General features: G+C 43.7%; 1 protein-coding gene across 2 annotated transcripts; it reads right to left on the minus strand.

Annotated features, from left to right (window-relative positions):
* Positions 1-1925: 1925 nt before the first annotated feature.
* Positions 1926-24870, minus strand: DPH5 (diphthamide biosynthesis 5). Of its 2 annotated transcripts, XM_036273540.1 has the most exons (9): positions 24763-24870; positions 24391-24548; positions 22054-22178; positions 18634-18742; positions 10332-10452; positions 5558-5597; positions 4401-4415; positions 4119-4222; positions 1926-3381 (listed from the first exon to the last, which is right to left on the minus strand). In XM_036273540.1, the coding sequence occupies exons 2-9, from the start codon at positions 24523-24525 to the stop codon at positions 3152-3154; spliced, it is 879 nt and encodes a 292-aa protein (XP_036129433.1). In that variant the 5' UTR covers positions 24526-24548; positions 24763-24870; the 3' UTR covers positions 1926-3151. The 2 variants fall into 2 exon arrangements, with proteins under 2 accessions (XP_036129433.1, XP_036129435.1); XM_036273542.1 differs by lacking the exon at positions 4401-4415 and having other exon boundaries at positions 24391-24870.
* Positions 24871-26808: the final 1938 nt, after the last annotated feature.

The following is a 26808-nucleotide window of genomic DNA, read 5'->3' on the forward strand; positions in this document are numbered from 1 at the left end:
GAAGTCCAGTGACCTGTCACACCCAAGAGCAGCTCCTTTTGTTCACACACAGGTTCGGCACGCTCTTCCCTGCAATTTCACCACTCGATCTTGGGAATTTTTGCCCCCCGCCCCTCCCCGCTGCCAGAGCCTCCCTGGGTTGTAGACCGTCCAGCCTCGGTCGTCCAGCTCAGGAATGGTGAGTGGCTCCCACACTGCTCATAAAATACACATCTCTCCTCTGAACCACTTGAGAAACACAGTGCTTTCCCTTCCCGTTCAACCCCACAGCATGTTCACTTTCGGGACCAGAGAGCGAAGGCAGGGAGGCGCAGGCAGGACCCAAACAGATGCAGACACGACACCGCCAGGACTTTCACTGTACAGAACAGCAGACAGAAGCTTCCGTGGGACTGTCACTCCTTCGAGCAGCTCCCAGCTCCTCCAGCTGGGCTTCCAGGCTTTGGAAACATCTACCGTGAAGTGCAGGCTCAGCACACGCTACCACGTGTAAACAAACAAGTCACTTTTTTTTTTTTAAACAATTTTATTTTATTTATTTTTAATCCTCACCTGAGGACATTTTTTCATTTCTTGTTCAGACAGAGTGGGAAGGAGAGAGAAACATCGATGTGAAAGGGACACATCGAGTGGCTGCCACCTGCACGACCAACCAGGGCCGGGGACAAACTGCAACCGAAGTACGTGCCCTTAGCGGAAACCGAACCCGGGTCTCTCTGGACCGCAGGCCGATGCTCTCACCGCTGAGCCAAACCGGCCAGGGCCAAGTCACCTTTATCTGACGAATGCCAGTGACGGAGGAGCCTGCTGGTGGCCGTGAGCTGACAAACGCAGAGGCTGGCTCCTGGAGGCAACCAGACAACTGCTCTGTGCGGCAGCTGCTGAGAAGCCCAGGGCTGAACACGAAACGAGGCAAAAACCCCGGTGTTCCCCCAAGTATTTCCTGAACGTAGGCACATAATAGTATTTATTTATTTTTTAAATCTTCGCCCTAGGATATTTTTCCACTGATTTTCAGATAGAGTGGGTAAGAGGGGCGGGGGGGGGGGAGAGAAACATCGATGTGAGAGAGACACACCATTGGTTACCTCTCGCATGACTCCAACCAGGGCCGAGGATCAAACCCCAACTGAGGTAAGTACCCTTGACTGGAATTGAACCTGAGACGCTCTGGACTGCAGGCCGACGCTCTAACCGCTGAGCAAAACCAAAAGGGCCATAATATTTTTAAAGGGTATAAGCAGGCAAATAATTCAGATTCACATCTAAGCACAGGTAGTTTTACAGCGATCAGAATCCTGCCATTTGGCTTGGCCTTTTGAATACCCGGTAACTTCTTAAATTAAAAAATAAAGTCTGTCTGATGAGTGATCACTGTTTCCCACCCTGGGCATTCAGATCAAGTTGTCACTCCACTCTAGAAGACAAAGTTACTACACTTACAGTTCTATTATTGGAGCTGCAACTTCGTTGGCTTCCAAAGATGTCCCAGGTGGCCCTGTCCTGGAAGCCAGCAAGTGTGGAACCAAAAGCCACCCTGCAGCGGGCAGCCCTGTTGGGCTGAGCCATGTTTTCAAGTGCGGCAACCCCCGCTGCTGTTCCTCCCCTCCGTCCCCGTGCCCGTGCAGGATGCAGGCCGTCATGGAGGGGAGACAGCAGCAGAGCAGAGTAACTACAACTCCCAAGTTTCTGGCCAGAGGACTGAAAGGAGGAGCCTGATGAACCAGGAAGAAGTGAGATTGTGGAGAGAAAGTGCAGGAAAGCGACCTCACATGCCTGTGTATGAACAAAGGCTCTACCCGTCATTAGTACACGGATCTGATCCTACGTAGCATCCCCCAAAAATATTTGTTCCATCCTGGGGCGCACTCATACACACCCCCACTCCTACTGGGGCCAGGCGACAGGCCAACTCTCTTCCCGTGTGCATCTCTGGGAACTGGGGAAGAGCCGGGCAGTCGGGCCCTGGTCAGGAATCTGCCTTTCTTACGCATGTTATAACATTACCAGAGGACCCGCTCTACAGTGAGTTACATTGCTTGATATCAGCGGCACTGAAGCTGTTTTCTCGCCCCTCCAATCTGTTCTTTATTCCTCAGGTGCTTTCTACTCACCTGCTCTCTGCCCTCTGCTGTGAGGTCCAGCCGTTTGGGTTTTCGGTTGTTGGTTGGTTTCCATTTCTCTGCTGAGAGCTCCTATCTGCATTCATTCCAAACACCTTTCCTTTTTATCCCTACACACAGGTCCAGGACTGGCTTTGACATCCTGTCTGTGGCTTTCAGTATGGTCAGACAAGTGGATTAGGCCACGGAAATCCTCAGAACTAGAATAGCCCCACCAGTAACTAACAAAGATGTCTGTTATGAATGAACAAAAAGTATAAAACTCTATGGTCATGATATAATCAAGGGGTGTTGTTCACAATGAGTAAGAAGGTGACCAGTCGCATCTATAGAGTGGCACACTGAGCTAAGTGATATGAAGAGTCTTGACTGTTGTCTTCAAACTTAAAATTTTAAAAACTTTATTCTGTAGTCAGCAAGTTTTCCATTTGTCAACTTGGCTGTGAGAGTTGCTATTTAAAACCAAAGAGCAACTAACTGTACTTAGCTGGCTGAACATTTATAATGAACAATTATATAATCTCCAAAATACAGCCAAATATGAGCTCCATAATTAGGATGTCAGCTAAATAAGACAAGGCAATTCAGGATGGAGTCCTCCTGTGGCAGGTGCTCAAATGAGCTCTGAGGACGTGGGATGTGTGCCCCCACCTCTGCTCAGTCGCCCGTACCCACCGCCACCAGCACAACCCTGCAGTCAGGGCAGCTGATTCTTAAGAAAGGAGGATTACCACCTTGCGTAGGTTTCATAAAGAAAAGCTGTTTTTCAACAGCTCTGTTGATGGGTGTCCACTACAAGCTTTCCAGCTTGGTCTGCTCCATGTGTTTCTATCCTGAACATCTGTGGAACCAGCAGCACCAGCTGACGGTGTCAGAGGCAAACCCAGCCCGGGAAGCAGAGCGCTGTGGAATCGTCTTTCTTCTTGGTCACTTGGCTGTACTTACGAGGTAACAGAAGACCTGTTCCCTTTGTCCCACAGACACGGCACACGCACTAGGGCCGAGCTTAGCTCCGTGCCAGATGACACCTATGTGCAGAGCCTCTCGGCGCTCTGGGACCCCGACTGCCGCTCTGGCACAGGAAACAGACTCAGCATCTCGGTCTCCAGCGGGTGCAGGCTGCCTCCTGTGATGATCAGGGAGTGCAGAGGTCCTCCCAGGTCCACGGAGCACATCTGCTGCAAGGTGCCGGCGGCGACCTTCTGGTCCTCAGCTCCAACCCTGGCCAGTCCCACGCACAACGTGTCCTCGCTGACTGCTAGTTAATAAAGGAAGATACCACCATTCAGTTCTGCAAATGCGCCAACCTGTCCGGTAGTCAAGCCAACATCAGTACCAAAAGGACATTTCAAGAAGCCCCAAATATCTTAAATCTCCTTAGTCACTCATCAAGGGCCAATGATCCAATCAAAGGCTTTTCTAAAGTATTTGCTCTCAAGAATCTCTATAGAGCTTTTCCATCAGGAGATAGGTGCTTAGAGGCAGTCAGCACCTTGGAACATAATTTAAGTTCATTAAGGACCTCTCAGTAAAGATTTGCTGACAATAAACATTTTTTACATACTACGCACTATGTCTACGTGTTAGGAATACAAGGACAGATTCTCTAGTCTCTAACCTGAAGAAAACTAGCTCTGGTCTCAGTGCTGAGAATGAGAAAAAACAGAATAAATATATTTTTGCAGGACAAGCCTCACTATCAAGTTCTATATTTTATCAACGTATTTATATAGTAACATTTACTTCAAATGTGACTTGAAGTTAATTTGGGAGAAATCCTCACTTTCTGGAGTGGCATTGCTTTCAGGAAAAATAACCCCACTATTTTTCTTTCAGTACAACTTCCGGCCTCCGAGGTTTGAGTTGAGGCTGGGAAAGGGCTTGGACGCGCACAGCGACCGGGCTTCGGGGGAGGCGGGGGCCTATCTGGGCGCGGCCGCTGGGTCACGGGGCGCAGTGCGGCGGGCCAAGGCCGCTGGCTGGGGACTTGAGTACCTGGCTCTTCTCCTCGTGCTCGCTGGTTCTGAACAACCTCCAGAAGTTGCTGGGCCGCCTGGTTTACAGTCATATAGCGAGGAGGTTCGTAGATCTTCCGTCCCCTGAAGTTGTGAGAGCAGGTCCATTGGTCGGGGCCGTGAAGTTACATCCCGCACATGGAGCCCGCTCCCGCTCCCGGACCTGCCCCGCACCTGGAGGCTCGTGAGCACCGCCGTGGCGGCCCCGAAAGGATGCAGTCGTCCCTCCTGCTTCTCAGCCTTCTGCATCGCTCTACCTCACCTGCCCTCTGACCCGCTGAAATGTTGGCGGAAACACAAGTCCAACGACTTAAAAATGTTTTAAAGTTACCTTGATTCAAAGTGATACTTTAGGCAAAAGTAATCCAAACCGAGTGGCAGTGTTCTGTATCCCAGCTTAAGGGTTCTGCAGCATGCCCTTTCACTGCCACGTGGGAGCCCGATTCCGCCCCCCTGCCTCCTCCAAGCAAACACCGCAAACACCTGGAAAGCCTGGGCGGGATGCTTCCCTCTGCCGGGCTGAGCCTGCGGCGCCCGCCCAGTGACCAGAGAACAGCTCGCGCAGCGGGCAAAGCAGTGCATACAGATTATTTTACTGACTTTTGAGACAATTCTGAGTCGGCACTGTCCAAGAGAAATATAATGCAAGCCACAGCATAAATTTAAAATTTCTAAGTAGCCACATTAACAAAAGTTTTAAAAAGGACATTAGTTTTAATGTTTTAACTCACTGTGTCCAAAATATATTACATTTACACCTATAAAATCAGAGATTACTTTTGCACGGAGTTTTTGAAATTTGTTACGTAGTTTATGCTCCTAGCAAACTGATCCAAATGTTAGATTTTTGTTAGAAATACTTGATCTGTATTTAGATTTCATAAAATGCATGGTTGTAAGAGTAGATTTATACATTGAAGTTGTTCTAAATATACTTAAAAGTTTTCTACTAACTAAGCTGAGTTATTAGTTTTTAATTAATTAGAATTGTTATAAATTCAGTTCCTAAGTGACACTAGCCTATTTCAAGTGCTTATCCGTCACCTGTGGGAAGGAGCTGCTGTCTGGACACTGTCTCTCAGATGTATGAGAAAAATAAGGCTCAGAAACAGAAGGGACTCGCCGGAGAGCCATAGCCAGTGGCAGACTTGGGACTCCCAGCCCTGCCTTCCATTCATTCCGCACACAGTGCCTGAGGGCCTGCCAAGTGCAGACCCCCGCAGTCACGGACCCACAAAACCTACTGCCATTTCCACACTATCACATTTCTCATCATTTCATAAGATTAAAAGTGTTCAATTTTTAACTGTAAGGAAAGCTGATTTTCCACAATCTTCAGAACTGATGTCACTGAAGTAGAGTTTATTGAATTGCTCAAGGAATTAAAATAGATGGACACATTCTTGGAACAAGACTTACTTGATTAGATTTTCCAGCGACTGCTCCTTTACTTTGATGTCTGAAGGAAGTAAAAAATAATTCTCATTTAATGTAATTAATCACTGTATCCAAAATCCCATGTGTAAACCTAAGTTTTGGGGAAATGTTCAAGTCTCCAAAAAGCTCATTTGAGAGCTGTGAGTCTCCCTCATCATGGATCTAGCCACTTTTACATGGAAATACAGAGAATGGAAGCTTGTGGTTGAGCAAGGTAGTTAGAAAACAAACACGTAGTTGGCCCTGAGACCATCCTGAGAGGAACTAATTTCCTCTTGGAAGAGAAGCCACAGGAAGCAGTGACATAAATACTGGCATGTACAGTATCTAACAGCGAATCACATCTCTGTGTTCATGTCTACTAGCTGGTGACTGCAGACACAGTGAAAAGTCTGCCGTGTGCCCAGCCCTACCTATTTTTCAGGCACCAGAAGGTAAGTCTCAATGCATGTAACATAAATAGAAGAAAGTTCTTACTGCATAAGGAAAGACTTTTGTCGTCCTATGAACGTTAAGACTTGCCCTGATAACTTATGGAGAAACACTTTAATACCAAACAACCATAATTTAACACGGCTTCCCCAGCACGGATGCCAGGGACGGGGATGGCACGGGGGCTACCGCACAGAACCTGCTCCCTCGAAGCCCGGCCACCTGAGCATCCCAAACATTCGACTCTCCACTGGTGCTTGCCTGGACTAGCTGGTAAAGGCAAAAGGAAGAGCCCGTCCAGCCTCGGAGGAATTCGTATACAGTGGACACAGCTGCTTCCTACTCCACAAACTCACATGGGTCAGCCAGGGTTTGTTTTTGTAAAAGTAAATAGAGTGTGACTGAGGGGTCTTGCTGACAGACTTCTACAGCTCTCCTAAGTGATCATAAAAGTTTTTTTTAGAAAAGACACTAAAGACCTTGCTTGGAAAATAGAGCAGAGATTATCCCATTTATGTATTTCTAAATGTTCTTAGAACCAGTGGTGAAAGTATTTTTCTGGTTTTATATATCATTATTTAATATTTCCACTTATCTGGACATCTAGGGGAAAGTGTGTTATTGAAATGTGGCCTCCGAAACCACTGGGGTGTAAGTCAATGCAGATTCCTTTAAATGATATCTGTAAGATTTTCCATAATTCAACACATGTATAATTCATTCACCTTGAGTGATATGTTATTTGCAATATCTGAAATGTTATTTGCAATAGTAAAGTTTGTGATTTAACATTTCCTTTTTTTTTACTTTTTAAATGATATGCTCTATAGAATTGTATTTTAAAAATGAAGAGGATTCGGTGGGGGCAGGCAAAAAAGGGGAATGGGGACATCTGTAATTGTATCAACAATAAAAATAAAGTTTAAAAAAATGAAGATTGGGGAAATTTTTATAGGTACATGCGCTGTACTGGAACCTAAGTGAATTAATCTCAAGCCTGACCACTCTGAGTGTTGTTTCCTTGTTGGGACACAGGCCACACTTACTCTCTCCTTCCACGTGCCAGCATGGAGGCTTCTCCTGTCATCTCAGAACCAGGACCCAGCATGACGCACACTTCTGGGCAGACACGCCACAAACACCCACTGAATAAATGTGCTCACAGGGCTCTCCCACCACCACCCCTGGTCCATCCGAGACCAGCCACTCTGGCAGCGGCGTAGGTGGCCACTCCTGGCCTTTGTTGACATCCCCTCAGATGCTCTTCGTTGTTGGAGATTATCTGTGCAACTAATGCTCTATTTCACAAATCTGTAACTCCATCATATATATTGGTCTTATCCCTCCAAATAAAATTTAAATTCTCTGTGGTTTCCTACCATGGTATATTCTCACCGATCCCTACAGAGTTTGGCCCAGTAGCAGATGTTCAATAAATACGTGCTAATTTAGCCCTGGCCGGTTTGGCTCAGCGGTCATTAGATGTTGAGGCTCCAGATGGCTCAGCCAGGACCTCTACGGCTAGAGGTCTGGTGTCAGGGGGTCTTACACAGGGCGGGGCACAGGTCAGTTTACCATTGTGAGTAGGTGAAATAGAGTTTACTCTTGTATTATTATTGATCAATTGTATTATTTTCTGTAAGAACTGGAAACCTACTTTTGCCACACCCTGTATCTCACACCTTGTTCCAGCTTTTGTTAACAGAGCAAGAGAGATACATTGTTTAACTTGTTTGCTTTACCCAGGGAAGCCAAGAAAAGAGGCAGCTCTTAGAGAGTTCAAGAGCCAAAATGTGGGTCTGTCCTTCCTGCCGCTCCACACAATAGAGCAGAACTGTCCTTTTAAACTTCCACGTACCCCATGTGTTCCTTCCAACTACATCTCCAAACCCTGAGGCAGGACCCGTGCCTAACACTTCCTTACAATTCCAAAAGAACCCCGTCCACGCTGAACACTGAGGACACAAACACACAGTGAATACCAGCAGACTGATTTTTCCAACTGCCCTTCCGAAGCTTCTACAAAATAAACGCTACCTCTCTGCGCTCCCCGCAGTTCTAGGGCTGCGAGATCTGTGGCAAAACAACTCCATCAGTTGTAAGGCGCACACAGAGAGAAAGCTCACACCAGGGTCCAAGTTCCCGTGAACCCCCGTTTTCAATCTCTCAGTTACGAAAAAAGTAAGACTGGTCTCTGTCTACATGGAAAATCCAAGGACAAAACTAATTATTTAATTAACAAAGTATTAAATTGACAATAAAAAATAAAAAACAGCACCAGTTCACTGTGGGCTGCAGGCGTTTGTACACAGAGAGAAGCATCCGTGGCCTGATCTAGGCCTAGAGTTAATTAGGTGTCCGTGTGATGGAAGAAAAGGAATGTGTTCTGGCTGGAACTGAATGAACTAGTAAGAGTTAAAGATTTTCTGTGCCAAAGGGTAATAAGACCAAGTCTGAGAAAAATAAACTAAAAAAACCTTCAACCCATTAACTTTCACAAATATTTACTGCACAGCTGTTTTGTGCCAGACCTCCAGACATTAGGGAGAAAGCAGCGAAGAAAACCAACTAGTTAGTAAAATAATTCAGATGGGTGGTAAGACAGAAAAAAAAAGAATAAACTAAAACAAGATACTGGGAGAGGCTCACTGGGTGGGGATACAGCACGTGCCATGTGAGACGAAGTAAAATCTCACTATAGATCAGCAGTCGGCAAGCACCCTCTACTAACTGTTAATAACAGACAGGAACTAGTTTAGGTTCTCAGGGCCACAGGTCTGCATCCCGGCCACTCACTGCCGCCGCGCAGCTCGAACGCAGCCACAGGTCTGCATCCCGGCCACTCACTGCCGCGCAGCTCGAACGCAGCCACAGGTCTGCATCCCGGCCACTCACTGCCGCCGCGCAGCTCGAACGCTGCCACAGGTCTGCATCCCGGCCACTCACTGCCGCCGCGCAGCTCGAACGCATCCACAGGTCTGCATCCCGGCCACTCACTGCCGCCGCGCAGCTCGAACGCAGCCACAGGTCTGCATCCCGGCCACTCACTGCCGCCGCGCAGCTCGAACGCAGCCACAGGTCTGCATCCCGGCCACTCACTGCCGCCGCGCAGCTCGAACGCATCCACAGGTCTGCATCCCGGCCACTCACTGCCGCCGCGTAGCTCGAACGCAGCCACAGGTGGTGCACGACTGGGCAGGCAGCCGGGACTCCGGCCACTGGCACTAGTTTCCTACCCACTGGAGACATGAATCTCTCATTTCTACCCCATGAGAAATGCCCACCATTAGTAAAGCTTTCCTGTGATCTCTTCTATTAAGAGAGACATCCTGATGGGGTTCTGATAGTGCACAACTGACATATCAGTGAATAGCTGGACCTGGCTATGTTACACAAGTCACCTACACGTTTTTGGCAAACAGGAATCTTTCCTAAGGCTCCGAGTATCTGTACTTCCTACTGAAGCCAGACTCATGGGTTCTTTCTCTGCCCAGATCCTGTGCTTGGGGAAGACAGTCTGGAGGACCCCACAGTGTCACTACAACAGTGCAGCTCAGCGCAGTGTCCCAGGACTGATGCCAGTCCGTGAGCGCGCCACACCAGCGGAGAAGTGTGCCGGTGACCGCTGCTCTGTGTCGGCTGGGGGTGGGAGCTCCGACTCCCGCATTGGGACCACACACAGAACAGAAACTGTAGGCGAATGGGAAGGAGTACATCCCGGTGCGTCTGCCGGGTCTGCACTGTCATCTACAAGGACCCGGGGCCCAGCTCTCACACAGCGCGATCCAGTGGGAAGGGCTGGGACTATGGGCTACCTGGATTCTACCAACGCTGCCACCACCAGGCTGGGTGACAGCGGGAAGATGACTCTGGGTCTCTGGGTCTCTGGGTCTCACTTCGCCTGTAAAACAGGCTTCATTAAGATGATCTCGAGTCGGCTTCAGATCTCTCCTTCTGTAATTCTGATAGCATGCACACTACCGTACTGACGGAGCTCCTCTGGGAAGTAACAGATGGAGCTGGTAAGAACATGCCCAGGGGAAATCTGCTGAGCTGCAGTGAACTGACAAAACCAGGGTCCTGAGGAACAAACGGGTGCTGGAGAGGATCAATCTCTCAGGGCATAAGGGGGAGCAGCCATGTGGGAACTGGAGCAGATCACGTATGTCTCCCAAGATGGGAAAGCCTGTGGCATGTCCAGAGCGGCCAGACCGTGTCGGTGCTCACTGCTAGTTACCCGCAGAACGGTTCCACCTCAACACAGAGTCAAGGTGAGAACAGGCCAACTGCACACTGCCCCGCTAAGGGGACACACAGTCCTCACCTAGTAAGCACAGCGTGTGCATGCCATTCTGTCGGTTCTTCTTCACTCTGTCAAAGAAGCTCTCTGGTCTCCAAGTGTCTGTCCAAAACACAATAGACACCGTCTCTCCAAACTTATACAGCTAGAAAAGAAGAATAAAACCCTTATTTAATGGGACAGTTTGCTACGTGCTAATAAGTATTTAGCATAGGTCACGCACTACATGCCAGGTACCCCAGGCTGCGCCACGGCTGGCCCGCGAAGCACAGCGTCCGCTGTCGCTCCGCACACAGTGGCTACCACTGCCCTGACTCTCGCTCGCTGGGTGCTCACGGATGCTCAAGTGACCTTCCAGACTCTCCCCGGAAAAAAAATGAGTATAACAACTATAAACCTAATAACGTGGTTTTAAATAATTAAATGACACAGTGTATAGCCTAATGCCCTGCACACAGTAAAGATTCAATAAACATTAGTGATTTGACGGTCCAACAACATTGGTGTTCATTGCGACGAGATGAAGATGTTCTAAGATGCTGTCTCCGCTATAATCCAAGTGCTTTCCTTACTGGAGTGGGCTCAGAAATACTAACAAATATTGGAAATGACGCTCATGGTTTTACTTAGACAAGTTCAGCTGTTTATGTTCTAAATAGAATTTTTGGCATTTCTGATCAGATTCTGAGACATAAGTATTACTCTATTAAGAAAAACTTTAAGGGAAAACTATTTAAGTTAAAGAAAATTATATAGGCAACAATATCGAAACACTTTAAAAGGGTCTTCGACATTTTAGGAGTCACAGAGGTAAATTCCTTATTCAAAAAGAAAGGGATAGATCATGTAAAAGGGAACTGGGATGCTAGTCACATATCATCACTAGCCAAAAACCATTCTGTGCAGGAGCGTCTCTGAATTGCCTAATTTGGGGGATTAAAGGAAGCCTCCCACGAGCGCTGCCTCCTAGGACCCGGATTTACAGGCTGTAGCCCTTCCCAAGGCTGTGGTGGTGCAAACTTCAATGAATTCTGGAACATATGCAAAAAGTTTCGCCATTTGGATACCAGTACCTCACAGAACAAAACAGCCAGTCTTTGTGTTGAACAACCCAGTACTTACCAGTAAGCTATGAAAAGTAACTGGAGCAACATCACAGTGACGAAAGCAGAGGCTGCAGAGCCTGAGCAGTGACCGTCCCACCCACAACACTACCGATGCAAAGCTGAACATGAAGGCCACAGAGCCGCTTTCTAACAGCAGGAGCTCAAGGCACACTTTGTCTGGAGTGAGTAATACAGGGAGCAGTTTAACTTGGTATTGGATCATGTATTTATCTATTGAAGACAAACAAAAACTCAACTCAAAATGACCCATTATTTGTATATGAGACACCATCTAGTTATAGAAAATACATGAGAAAGACATATAGGCAGCCGATAAGAACTATTAAAGATGAGATACAGGCTGTAGGTACTGTAGGAGTTCAGCACTTGCCCCTCTTACAGAGCGCCTGACGTGCCCAGAGGGAATGGACATACGTGGGACCTCCGAGGAGGGATAGGATTTACCCTGTGACGACTGCACAGGGGGAAGGCAGAGTCGGTGAACAGAGGAACTAGGTGGGAAATCTTGGGCAATATTTATTTATTTATTTATTTTTTAATTTTATTTTTGTTACAGATGTTTCTCCCTTTTTACCCCATTGACACCCTCCTCCCCATCCCCCCCACCCTGTCCCTGGCTTTGTTGTCCATGTCCATTGGTTATGCATACATGCATATAAGTTCTGTGGTTTATCTCTTCCCACCCCCACTACTCCCTCTTCTGAGGGTTGTCAGTCTGTACCCTACTTCTATGTTTCTGGGTCTACCCTATTCCTCAGCCTGTTATATTCACTGTATTCCATATATAAGTGAGATCACGTGGTATTTGTCTTTTTCTGCTTGGCTTGTTTCACTTAGGATAATACTTTCCAGGTCCCTCCATGTTGTCTCAAAGGATAAGAGATCTTTCTTTCTTACAGCTGCATAGTATTCCATTGTGTATATGTACCACAGCTTTTTTATCCATTCGTCTACTGATGGACACTTGGGCTGTTTCCAGATCTTAGCTATTGTAAATAGTGCTGCTATGAACACGGGGATACATGTATTCTTTCTGATTGGTGTTTCAGGCTTCTTAGGGTATATTCCTAGAAGTGGGATCGTTGGGTCAAATGGAAGTTCAATTTTTAATTTTTTGAGGTAACACCATATTATTTTCCACAGTGGCTGCACCAGTCTGCATTCCCACCAGCAGTGTACTAGAGTCCCCTTTTCTCCACACCCTCGCCAATACTTGTTGTTTGATGATTTGTTGATGGAGGCCATTCTGACAGGTGTGAGGTGATACCTCATTGTTGTTTTAATTTGCATCTCTCTGATGATTAGTGATGTTGAGCATTTCTTCATATGTCTCTTGGCCATTTGTGTGTCCTGTTTGGAGAGGTGTCTATTCAGCTCCTCTGTTGGGCAATATTTAGAATGGCACAGAGCAAGCTACCTAGAGGGGTACTAGTGACTCACCTCTAACAAGTATCTCTTAGTGCTGACATATCTCCATGAGCCAACTCCTGTCAATTCCAGCTCTAAATGTGTCTAGAAACTTCCTGTCGAGTTCTTCTCCCTACGAGCCCTCAGCACCACTCGCCGGAAAGGCGTTAATATCTTCTTGCTCGTCTCACTGCTGCCAGAATGTCTTCTATTTCCAAAGCACAGGTGCTCTGTAAACTCCATTTTATAATGAGGCTTTAGTGCTTTTGTTATTTTACATTCAAGCAAAAATATTTTGTCATTTTTAAGTTAAAAAATAACTTCTCTGCACATGGAAAAATTAGTAAATTTAACTTCTAAGAACACTATTACACCCTACACATTTCTTTCATACACATGCATGTTCTAAATCAGATCAGTTAAGTCTGTGAAATAAAAGAAAGCTGAGCCAGCAGAGCTGTCAAAAAGTGCCACAAAGCCACATAACCACGGCTGACTAGTTTTCTATACAGAATGCTGGTCTTGAAGTTGGTTTCTTTAATCCTCATGCATTCTGCTTAATGTTGACGCAACGCAGATTTCTGCTGACACTGGAAAGACTGTGCACAGGGCCACATACGAAGCACATAAAACTGAACAACTAGGTAGACAGAGGACGACAAGATTTACATTCTCACACATAAATGAGCAAGTCCACATAGGAATTAAATGAGAGGATTTAAAGCATACAATTCCAAACACAACCTCCAACTTGGGGCAATAAATAAATAAGCAATTCAACTCCGCGGATATTTGTCGCATATCGATAACGTGCAATGGAAGGTGTGCCAAGGAGTGAAGCGAGGAGTCTGCAACATGGTAAACACACGTGCAACTCAACACTGTGTACAGGATGGAATTACCAGGATTGTTTGAGCAGAATAATGGCACAATCGGATCTACAATAAAAAACAACTATAAAGTGGAAGAGAATGATGGTAAGATGGCTATTAAAACAGTGATTAAAAGTTATAGTGGAAATGGAAAGGAAGAAAAAAAATTGTAACATGCTCATCATTTAGCAGGCAGTCAAAAGTAATTCCGAAGTGACTGATAGACTGGACAGCTTATTAGACGATTCCTCTAGGGTTACACGCCGTGCAGAGCTCTGCTACACTTAACACCTGGTTCAGTGTTCTCTAGACTAGGTTAGGCTTTATCATTTCTGCATTAGTCCCGGACAACAATACAGCCAATTTAATGCTTCTGAAAAGGAACAGTGAGAACTCCTCTAAGGTCAACAAGCTGACTCTCACAAGTAGAAATGCATCCTCTAAACAGAGGAGCGAACAGCAACAATCGAGGTCATTTATGCAACAGCCAGACAGTGGAAGCGTTTCACAAAGACGAGAAAGTTATGGCCTTACCCTGAAGTCAACCACAACCGATAACACAGTCTTTTAAAATCATTAAAACATCTTACTGTAATGACAGAAATAGTCAATGCCGAATTCCATGCACTTTATTATTTCCTGAATTCTTTATCCCATTCTCAAAGTTAATAATACAGTCTATTATATCACACTCAAATCCACAGAGAGTTCCAGATCCTTTTCCAGAGCACTTACACGTAGAGTAACTCAGAGTCCATCAGTGAGTAGGAGCTGTTTCAATCGTTCCTTCCAGTGTACACTAGCTTGCACTTATCTACATAAAATTTCAAAGAATCATAGATATTACAGAGGGAAAAGACCAGTTAGTTTATCGAACCTGCCCATTCTGTCAGCAAAAGCATGCAAAGAAAGAAAGTCTATCAGTTCACACTATTTTAATGATGCCTATTACTAAAAATTACAATGACTGTTTATATTATGTGGTTTTGTCCTAAAATCAGTTAAGATTTTTTAAAAAGCAATGTTTCTTTTTCCAAAAGGGAACCAGGGCCCAGACAGCAATGTCGCCATACCCAAAGCTGACACGACGGAGCTAAGCATTCAGTTCATCAATAACGTCTCTGCACACCAACCAGTAGCAGGAGCCCTGTTAGGTGTTTTGAGAGAGATGAAGAAACCTGAAGCCCTGCCCTCGTGTTTACCACCGATTAAGGAATCTGTGACAGTGAACATCCATAGCTATTGTGATCATTTTAAGTAACATAAAAACATTTGTTTCCTTTGAAAGGACACAATGACAAATTCTGATTTTAAAGTGAAGTTATACCATCACTATATATCATTAAAATGTTCTCATAATTACAGAAAGTCAATGAATGCCAAACTCCAGGGCTGGGTCTAGGCAATGAGAAAGACTTGGTGAGGAGGGGCAGCTGATCCCAGCCTGGCCGGAAGCATGCGCCTACGTCCATTGGCAGAGACTGAGAAGAAAACCAAATCACACACAAGAGGTCTAAGCTGAGTGTCCTCACACCTCACAGCACAAAGATGAGTGTGCACGTTCTCAGTGCAAGCGGGTCCAGTCCATATGCACAAGGTGTCATTCAACAGGGTTGGGCTATGGCAACTCTAATGAGTTACTGGAAGTAACAATCAGTATCCACAGACTACCAATCATGAACATGCATGGAACAACACAGAATGTCTGAAATTAGGACTGTCTCAAAAAACTCAGAAAGCATTCTATTGCATGTAAGGAAAATTGGTAATTCCCAACTACAGAGTATAATCTCCAACCAAAGTGTAGATGGACAACCCCGACCCACTGCCCAGCAAACTAGTGCTACTTTATACCACACAACACAGCCAAGAACTGATACTGGGGTACCGCTGGGCCACCGGAACACCCCTGTCAGACTACCAGAGCTGAAGATCCCCACTCTGTGCTCCACAGAACAGAGGAGCCTGTTTTCTTATTCCTTCAATAGAAATATGTTTAAGTGCAGACCAGGAAATATCAACATGTTCTTATGATTAATAAGATCAATGACAAAGTTTTTTTGTATTTTTTTTAATCCTTATCTGTGGGTATGTTTATTGATTTTAGAGAGAGAGAGGAAGCGGGGGAGAGTGGGAGCAAGGCAAAGAGAGGGGAGGAGGAAGAGAGAGAAAGAGAGAAATATTTATCTATTTATCTACTGTCCCCAACAGGGACTGAACCAGAAACTTGGGTATGTAGCATGACCTCAAACCCGTCACCTTTTTGTGTATAGGATGATGCTCCAACCAAGTGAACCACCTGGCCAGGGTGATAATGCAATTTTTCATGCAGAAATCAATGCTACCTGGTAACACTGACCTGTCTCATTCATCTGTCCTTTAAAATGTCTTGAACTATTTGTCACCACAGTTTTACAAAAGAATACATATGTTCTATCACACAAATGATCAACAATAAATGATAAATACCATACAAAAAAGTATTTTAGAATGTGTAATTTTTTCTTTTTTGGCCTGTCGGATTCAGGTGAATATACACATAACAAGTGTTGAACATAAAGACTAAAAGAAAATCTTCCAAGCTGGTAACTCATGATTACCTCTAGGTGCTGGGTCTACGGGACTTTTATTTTATTTTTTATACTTATTGTGTTTTCTTAATTTCCTCTAAGTATATATGTCGTTTATTATCTAAGTATATATGTCATTTATTATCAAGGAAAACATTATTTTTTATAATGTCTCCTCCAAAGCAGAAACAAGGGTAAATGAAAGTAATTCTGATTCTGTATGATAAAGCTGCTAAATGCTTAACTAGAAGAATTCAGAAAAAGAAGGACTTGGGTCCATCTGTCTTTTGTGTACTGAGAAAACTCCTTGATTTTTCATTAGCAGTTATATCTAAATACAGTCAACCTGCCTGGCTCTAGACAATAGATTTTTCTTTTATTAGAAAAATTATCATACTACAAGTAATACAAGTGTTAGAAATATTTGTTAGGTAGGAATTTCAAATAACACATTAAAGTATACATGCTTCTAATATTTCAATTTTGAAAAAAACCCTAAAATCACTTCAACAACAATCTGAGTACCTAATGCATCTCGGTCCAGGTAACCTTTGCCCAAAGCTGGAAACAGCCAGCTTTCTAGCTTCCAAATCTGCAGGATCTTAGAGCATCTCTAGTTAAGAATTCTTTATGTGTTTAGTGCCAAATCTTTTTTCCAAACAAATTCTGAAACAGAATATCAACAGAGTTAAAGATGATGGTTGGGGGAGTTTAACTCCATTCAACTTACTCTAACACAAAAATGTTGGAAGGGTTTTAAAGGGTAAAAAGACTTGAATTGGCAGGATATTTTGTAAGGATGCATTTTAATAAAAGACAGAGATAGTTAAATTCTTGCCAGCTTCAATGTGGTAACGAAGACCAAGTGATGAACATTGAAAGGCAAATCACTTATACCTTTTCTTTGGTTCTTCAGAACCGAAGGCAATATTTCAGAGATGACTGACCAGGATTAATCAATTACAACAAGCTGTTCTTCCTGGGTAACATACAAAATGCTGACCCTCTGAAGGCACAGACAGGCGTGGTGGCCAACGCTAATGAATCCTCCTGTCGTAAATACTTTAAATCACACATTCCAGGAACACATATTAGTGAAAACCTTATTTCACAGATACTGAGATACACATTTTTTCCCTATTATAACTGAAATAAAAATGTGTATTAACAACCAATGAAGTCTTAAAACCACTGACAGCCATGAGTGGTTGTCATGGATCATATGTGTGTGAACATCAGAACACAAATATAAAACTCGTGACATGAACGTCAGCCTCTTGGAAGAAAATCTTGAAACAGTTATGGAGGGCTCTTTTAACCCTTCAGAACCAAGACTGTTGGGTTAAAAATAACTTTTACACATCGATAACTACAAAGTTGTCTTAAATGCAACTACCACTACCTTTTGACTCGCTTGTAGATTCTTCTAAGAAGTGCTGTGCCACAGGACCCAGAGGGAGCAGAAATAGCCCTGTGTGGAAAACACGGACTCAGCAAAGCACAGTGAGTCACTTCAGGAAGATGTGAAAAGGCTTATGGAGCACTGAACCAATTAAATTAGAATATGTTTACTCTTTATTTATTATTATTTTTTAATCCTCACCTGAGGATATTTTTCCATTTTTGTTCAGATAGAGGGGGAGGAAGAGAGAAGAAGAGAGAGAGAGAGAGAAACATCGACATGAGGACACATTAAGTGGCTGCCTCCTGCATGACCCAAACCAGGGCCAGGAATAAACCGCAACCGAGGTACGTGCCCTTGACCAAAATCAAACCCACAACTCATTGGTCCACAGGCTGACGCTCCAACCGCTAAACTAAACCGGCCAGGGCATATTTACTTTTTATGTACACACAAATTAATATAAGATAAAGATCTCTCTCTAGTTAATTTCAATGGTCTATTCCATTGGGGGTTGGGGAAATCTAAGTTATAGAAAACCAGTATAAAAACTTTTAGTCTTAAAAAAATTTAGTACAGCCCTGGCTGGTTTGGCTCAGCGGTTAGAGCATCGGCCTGCGGTCCGGAGAGACCCGCTAAGGGCATGTACCTTGGTTGCAGTTTGTCCCCGGACCTAGTTGGTCGTGCAGGTGGCAGCCACTCGATGTGTCCCTTTCACGTCGATGTTTCTCTCTCTCTCTCTTCCTCTCTCTCCATCCTACTCTATCTGTGCAAAAAATGGAAAAATGTCCTCGGGTAAGGATAAAAAAAAAAAAAATTTAGTACAAACAACTGTAGTATAAAATAATGATGTCTTATAGTTAATAAAATATAATAAAATCTACTTGCAATTTCTAGAAAACGACAACATTTGCTAAATATTAGAAACCACCTCCTTTGTAGGATTACCTGTAAACCGCAGCAGCCCACGGCACTCATTATGGAGGCATTGTGGATGACGTGGTAAGGGATCCCCAGCTTTGTGGCTCTCAGTATCAGATCACTGTGTGTCGTAGCCCTGGAGTGAGAAGAAGATTCAAGTAACTTTTTATGACAGTAAAGCCATAATATTTCATGAGTTCAAGTCAATCAAAGGGTCAAGGGCCCTGCTTTTCCTCAATTTCTGAGCTTTCGGCAGGAAAAGTGTCAGTCTACACATCCCTTCGCAATATTGACTTGCACCTGTAACACTTCGAGAGCCTTGGCTGAGCCACACCGGCTGGGCTGATCTGTCTTTGTAATTAGAGCTCTAGCTGATAGAATCCTGGCTGGATTTCACACCTGTCTAGCAGTCGTGGTATTTATGACTATCTTCCTATGTGTAATCAGTATGTGTGTGCATATTCCATTTTTGCCTTTTCTTTTTTGAGCTCAGTCTAATGATTATAATTAGATAGATGGTGGTGGAGAGAATATACAAGGGTGAGCAAAAGTAGGTTTACAGTTGTGTTTCGCGTACTCAAACTGTACACCTACTTTTGCTCACTCCTGTACATAAGTATAAACACAGACACTGAAATGTGCCACCACATCAATTCAGAACCGCACTAGCAAAGAGGCCATTTCCCCGGATGAGACTGCCAAGCCTGCCGAGGCAGCAGCATTAGCATGTTTGAGAAGCTCTGCACAGTGCATACCAAGTAGGAAGATCAAGGGCTTGCACCCCATGAGGCCGGCACAGACAGATGAACAAATGCCCACCAAGGAAGCCTGTTTTTAATCATATGCATAAAATAACAACTAGTATGTAAAACAATCATTAATTTGATTTAGAGTAGGCTTTTAAAAAATAATATGTCAGTTGTAGAAAATGTTTTTAATATCACCGCCAACAGAATTTCACTACTTAACAATAAGATTAAGGAAAACAGATTTACTTAGTGAGTAAATTAAATAAATGAGCAAAAAGAAAATCTGGCTTAAAACTGTCTCTCTCTTTATTATGAGTTCATTTAAAATGACCATGTGTTTGGTGTACCCTATGAAGGTTTAATGACCTGGCAAAGTACTTTGACTTGGTGAAACTGACATAAATGTGATTAAATAAGCCCCTCAGATTTCTGCTATAAAAATTTGTGACAAAATTAGTATTTTTATCATCACAATTGCCTAGATTATATTGCTTTCATGAAAACGACAGAACTGGTTTGAAACACTGGCTTAAACCAGTATACTAAGCACTCCGTCCAATCCGGGGCTTGGGAAAATGCTTCATTTATGGTGACTGGAAAAGTGTGTGTGTGTGTGTGTGTGTGTGTGTGTAAAGAACAATATTACTATTTCTGGGCATGTGGCTCTATCACAGTCATATAGACGGATACACACACACACACACACACACACACTTGTGGATATAGCCACATGCCCAAAAATAGTAATAAGTTTATCTTAATATGCTTATTACTTGAAATTGCTAAGAAGGCAATTTTAAGAGGAGATTCAAGAATGTGTTGATCAATGTCATCAATAAAATAAAGAACAGGACAGGTGTGTTGTAGATAGAAGGGCAGGTTGGATAGGATTTGTCATGTCTGGCCAGTGATAGAATAAGAGTGTTCAAATTGTGGTTTTACAAATATGAATTTGACCACAGCACAGGTAATGAATGAAGTCTGAACCAGACAAAGGCTGCTATATTAAACTGGGTGTATGATCATAAGAGCTTGGGTCAAGTAGAATAGTGCAGCCAGAATGGAGAGGAAAGAATAAATATGAAAATCTTGGTAAAACAAAAGTCAACATGCCCTCGGCCAGGTACTCAGTGGGTTAGAGCATCATCTCGATACACCAAGGTTGTGGGTTCAAACCCTGGTCAGGGCACATACAAGAAGTAATCAATACATGTATAAATAAGTGGAACAACAAATTGATGTTTCTCCCTCTCTCTAAAAAAAAAAAAAGTAGAAAATAAACAGCAGTGCTTCTCAAACTGGTGAAAGGCCATTATTTTCTTAAATTCTAAATTTCAATGTGACCATAGTTATGTAAAATGCAAATAAAGTAACACAAAATACAAGCTCCACAATTTTATTATTATATTCAGTGGAGATAAATTCCTTTAAAAAATGCTATAAAGTTTCTAACTGCTCCCTCCCAATTTCTGTAGTTATCTCATCATCAACCAGTGGTCGGTGGGCTGGCACCAGCCAGTCTGCAAACCTCCCCTTGGGCAGCACTGGTCACTGGGCTTGGTCCAGGCTGGACGCTGTAGACGTCAGGGGACTCTGAGATTACATTTTCAGGGGCCTATAAGCATTGTAGTACCGTCAAGTCAGGAAGGTGGGCGAGTTCAGGTGTCATACAGAAAACATGGGATTTTGGCAGAAGCCACTATGATGAGAAAATCCTATGAGAGTTCCAAGACATTATACATATAGGATTTTTAATAACTTTAATTTTATTTTACTATTTTGTGGCAAAAAAAGAGAAAAGACGGATACTTCCTTTGGAGGAAGACTTACTTTTATAGGAAATAGTGTCAGAGGTTAAATAAACTATTTAAATATTTTTAAATGTATGATTACCCAATATCATTTGCAACCAAGCATAATGATGACACAGAATCCCTGGCACAGCATACAGATGTAAATTACTTTCCTCTGACAGACACATGCACACGTAACTCTACTCTTTTGAAAAACATCTTTGGTGGTGGGCTCACAGTGGTTTAATTGCCCTACTGTTTTTTAAATCTGTGACATAAATCTTGGGTCACCAGCTGGAGACAGAGAACTCTTCTGTTTGGCTTGACATCAGAGATTGATGATACCTGACAGACAAGCGAAAGCCCATCTTCTTAGTAATGGGAAGGTGCAGGGCTCCCAGTGGATATGAGAAATTGAAATCTGAGGCTTGATAGATGATAACTTCAAGGCAAGTAAAGTGATAGCAATATTGCTAAATATGAGATGATTAGAAAAGAAAAAAATGCCTAGACAAAGGAAGCAAAAGATGCTTGCAATTTACCTGCAAAACAAATGGCAGGCAGGACTCAAAATATGCATATTTAATAGTGATATACTAGTTAAGTCATTGGATGCCCTAACTGACCTTCTAAAAGAACAGCAAAATCAGTGATATAGACTTGAGTCAACACCTGATAAACAACAGAGGTGATGCATATGATCACATCCTAGTCAAGCAGCTCCTCCTCATTAATATCAAAGATAATGAAATCTTAAACTACAAAATTTTAGATAGAACCTATGTAAGCAGAGTCCCTCATCAAAACCTGGTAGGTAAAAGGTTTTAAATGTAACAGAATGATTCTCATGGATTAAAAAAAAAGAGGTAAATACAATTAAAACGCAAATACCTGCTTTGACTTACCCAAATGGATCACCGACCACAAGGAAAGCAACATCACTGACATCAGCGTCCTTTAAAATATGATCTGCTTTTTGTTCCACTTCCTCTCTATCAGCAAGAATCAAGTTCCTTCCATAGAACTCTTCCTATAGATGTAAGTCCAATATCAAAGTGAGACAGCAGGTGACCATTTACACACACACACACACACCTTTGTCTGGGGCTGGTGTGGATTTTGGCAATTATCCAAACACAGACCATTGACTACAACTCATCAACTAGCAGTCTACATCATGTCGCAATTAAACTCTGTCTTTGGGGTTATCTTAATATCCCAAGGGGAGGCAGACCTCCTAACATCTGAGGCTTTTTGTATTTTTTAATTTACCTCTAAATTTGCATCTAATACATTAGGCAGAACACCGTAGAACAGAGAATATGTATGTATGCATGAGCCTTCCTTCAAAAACATAGTGATACAGAATAACCATATTGAATGATGATTATAAACGTACATGATAGTTTGGGTTTTATTAAACTTTCCATGGGAATATCTATGGGACCCCGGCTAAAATAAAAGGTAACATCAATGAGAAGTGAGAGAAAATTATGATTTAGTTGTTTACAGAAGCAGCAAACATTCCTATCTTATTTAGGAAAGACTAATTTAAAACTGTATTTCTTAGTTCCTGTTTAAAAAAGGAAGACTTGCAGGGGGAAAAGGAATTCTAAACATATAGGAAACTTCCATACAAAGTGCTCTGTGACCCAATCCCCTGAAGTCAACTCTGGAGAACAAACCCAGGAGCTGACCCTTCACTGGAGGGCAGCGTGCAGGTGAGGAGAGGACCTGATGTGTTGGTGGTCAGGCACCAGTGGTTACAGCTACTACCCAAGATCATGAGTCTTATAACTGATTTCCTGTGCAGTGATATTTAATTCAAATACAGTCAAAATGGATGCACAGCTAAGTAACACTATTTCTTATATACCAAGAAGTCTGCTGATCATAACATTTATGTTACAAGGATTACATGGTAAGTCCAACATTATGAGGGTTGCTGTAATGGAAGAGTACCTGGTACTCAATGACTTGACGAGCAAATGACTTAGATGGACAAGCATTTGAGATAAAGGCTATTGCTCCAAGTGTGAATGATAATTATTTCCTAATACTTAACTAGAATCTGTTTCTCAAACATAAAAAGAAAAAATCCTTTCCTCTGCAATTCTTAGAGATAATGTTCCAGCAGTTCCCAATGACAAGGATGGTTTTATAAAAGAAAAATGTTCTCTTCATTTTCACCTTTACCATATAGTTTCTTAATCACTAATTCTTATATACCTCACTTTAATTTTACAAACCCAGAAAACTTAATAGTTGCAGAACATTTATATTCACATATATGAGAGAACACAAATGATTACTGAAAAATGAAGGAAACAATGTTGTTTTCTGAACTTTTAACATTTCTTAAAGATCAAGAAGTCACATGCTACTAGCTTAAAGCTCACAGTAATCCTATCCAGTATTTTCTAAGTGATTTAAGAACAGAAAACCCCACTCTCTGCAAGACTTCTATCACACATCACTCCATATTTATCACATATCCTAACCTATAAAACATTTCATTATCTAATTGAACCAGAATGTTTATTTTAAAAATCTCCTTCAAAGAGAAAACAACCACAAACACCTCAATATAATCAAATGGGTACCTGGAGTTTGACCATGAACCTGAACTTAATCCCTCTTTCCAAATTTATTGAGCCCTTAATGACAGCCAGCTATAACATATGATACATCAACCAATGGTATAGTTACTATGTCCCAGGATCACTCAATACATACAGGTGTTTGGGTATAAGCTCTACTGGGTGATGTCCATGAAATGTAAGACCTCTCTGGATAGAAACAGACAGAAAGGCAATTACCATTCCCTGTGGAAATACTTCAAAGGGGGAAGGTTTCAGCTTGGTTTCTGAATATATAATCAACTCATTAAGGCAGTGTCAGCCCCTCATTAGCACTCAACTCACAATTTCTTGGCTATCTCATGAAATGAGGGATTTTGATAACTACCGCCAGGAGTGTGAAACAACTTTCCTTTCCTGATTTACTGGAGAAAGCCAGAAAATCTGACTTGTAAAGTAAGACAAAGCACCCTTTCATTTTCCACATCGCTTGGCTGGTTGGTGTACGATTTTCATTCTTGTTCTCCCCAAATCCAAAGGAGCCACGGATGTGTTTGAAAGGGTCTGACAAGCAGACCTGCAAACTCGGTTCCACTTAATGTAATAGCAACCAGGCGCTGGACAAGCTTTCTTCCCCGGGGCTGGGGTCCCTCAGGCACCTACCAGGGCTTCCTTCCCTACAGTCAGGACCGAGGTATAGGCTTCCAGGTACACCCGGCTGCAGCGTCTCACGACTTCCAGGCCCTTGACTGTGATGTCCTTGGCATCTCCCAGGCCCAAGCCGATAAGGTAAAGCATTTCAAAGTCCAGGGGCAAGGAGGCTGCAGGGCAAACTAACAAGAAAGACAGGTGCCAGCTACTCCGAGGATACCCGAAGTCTAGTGATGAACACCAAGGTGAAAACCAAAATAGCACCAGGAGGAACCGCAGGTCACAAGGAGTGAGTTGTTGGACCTGACTTCCCGCCTCCAAACCAAGGATCCCAATAACTGTTCTTAAGCAGCCCTATCCCGCTTTTTCCATTGTTACACAAACCTAGCAGCAGACAATCCCCGGGGAAAGAACCGGCGTCGGGTTGCCGATCTCTCCCAATTTCCACCCGCAGCCTTTCCGCAGGGGCAGCAGCGAAGGGGAGAGGGAGCGCCAGCGAGGATCCGGCTGCCAGCTTCGCCCGCACTGCCGCAAAACGCCGGCGACTTTACGGCACTTTACGACAGGTAACGCGGGCTTCTGTGCTCGTGCTGTGAGGGGGTCAGGAGGTCAGATGGGCAGGGCAGGTCCCGGCTGTTCAGGAGGTGGCCTCCTGGCGGCTGGGGCGCGGAGGTTATTCCGTTCAGAGCCCCAGAATGGCTTCGGGGTTCCCATGGTAGGACCGGTGCCTGAGGGAGCCTTGCTCCTCCTGACCCGCGACGGGGTGGCGGGTGGGAGGGACCGCCCAGCTTTGCCCCGAGGTTGCCGGAGTGCACAGTTCCTTTCCCGCCGTTTTGTTCCATCGTCCAGCCGCCCGCCTCCCTGGTGGGGCAGCGATTTCCCGGGACCTGCTTCGGAGTCCCCAAGGGGTGGGACGGGACTGGGACTGCCTGGGCCATCCTAGGTGCCCCGGGCTGCCCACGCCCCCTGCGCCCGAGAGGGGACTTCAGGCTGCCCCAGGTGCTTCCACTGGTAGTTCCTGTAGGCTGATGCTTAGATGTAGCTCCGAGGTCGGAACCTTCGTGTGTACTATAAATACCCTTCGTGAGGTCACTGGTGTCCGCACCCAAGACCAGTCCAGTTTGCTTATCTGAGCGCGTAGTGTTGATTATTCAGAATTCTCATGGTGCTTTCTAGGCAAGTGTCTGTGTCATTATTCCTCAGATCTGCCCCCTAAACTCTTGACTTTGTTTTTTTTCTGGGTTCCATCCACCCTTTACACTTACTCTGTAAACTCTTTTTTTGTTTGTTTGTTAATCCTCACTGAGGATATTTTTTCCATTGATTTATTTTTAGAGAGAATGGAAGGGAGGGAGAGGGAGAGAGAGAGAGAAACATCAATGTAGGAGAGACACATAGACTGGTTGCCTCCTGCATGCGCTGGGCTCAGGGCCCAGAGATTGAACCTGCAACCTAGGTACTGTGCTCTTGACCAGGAATTGAACCTACAACCCTTTGGTCCCTGGCTGATGCTGTAACCACTGAGCCACACCAGTCAGGGCTCTGGACTCTTAATGACTGATTCAATCTATTCTCATTACATGGATCCATCCCTCACACCATAAATAAAAATGAATCTCAAATGCGTCATAGATGTAAATAGAGAATCCTGAAATTTTTATAACTTCCAGGAGAAGACGGAGAAGGAAATATTTGTGACCTTTATTTAGGCAGAGACTTTAGTTGCCTCATCTGTGAAACAGAGATAATAGTCCCGTCCCACATAGCGTTATTGGGAGGATAAAGAAAGAAAAAACACAGAAAGGGCTTCGCATACTGCCAGGTAATTAATAACATTGGCACACATAGAGATTGAGTTTGAAATTAGTTTTAAAGTTACCTAGTGTCCATCAGATTATACAAGATTCCTCCATTCCACCTGGATTGGTTCTCATTCTCTTTCCCATTCACAAAAGTTCTATGACATAATGTAAGTTCATTCATCATAGACCAATCCTCTACATACAATATTTTATTGATTCACAAAGGGTCATCTTAAGCAAACATTATGATCTGAGGTACTCTTTTTGAGAAAGACTTCCGTTTCTGTTGCTCTGTCACTGAGTTTAGCATACTCGTCTTGGTTGGCAACAAATAAATGTTGACCTGGCAATTTGTTCATGCTTAAAGTAGGAGATGGCTCATGTTGCAAATGGAGTTTATTTCTTAGTATTTTAGTAAATAGTCACCCAGTGAGCAGAGAAAATGTTCATTTGGGATCTAAAAAATTAATTTTTACAACTTTTTTAGGTGCTCCACAACAATAGGAAAATTGTGGTACATTCATACAATACCATACTAGACAGCAATGAAAAAGAACCAAGTTCTGTGACCAGAAACGACATGGATGAATCTCATGAAAAGAAAGTGGAGCAAAAGATACCTAGGAGA

This window comes from Molossus molossus, unplaced genomic scaffold (assembly GCF_014108415.1).
Source record: "Molossus molossus isolate mMolMol1 unplaced genomic scaffold, mMolMol1.p scaffold_m16_p_20, whole genome shotgun sequence".
In the NCBI taxonomy this organism is placed as follows: Eukaryota; Metazoa; Chordata; class Mammalia; order Chiroptera; family Molossidae; genus Molossus; species Molossus molossus.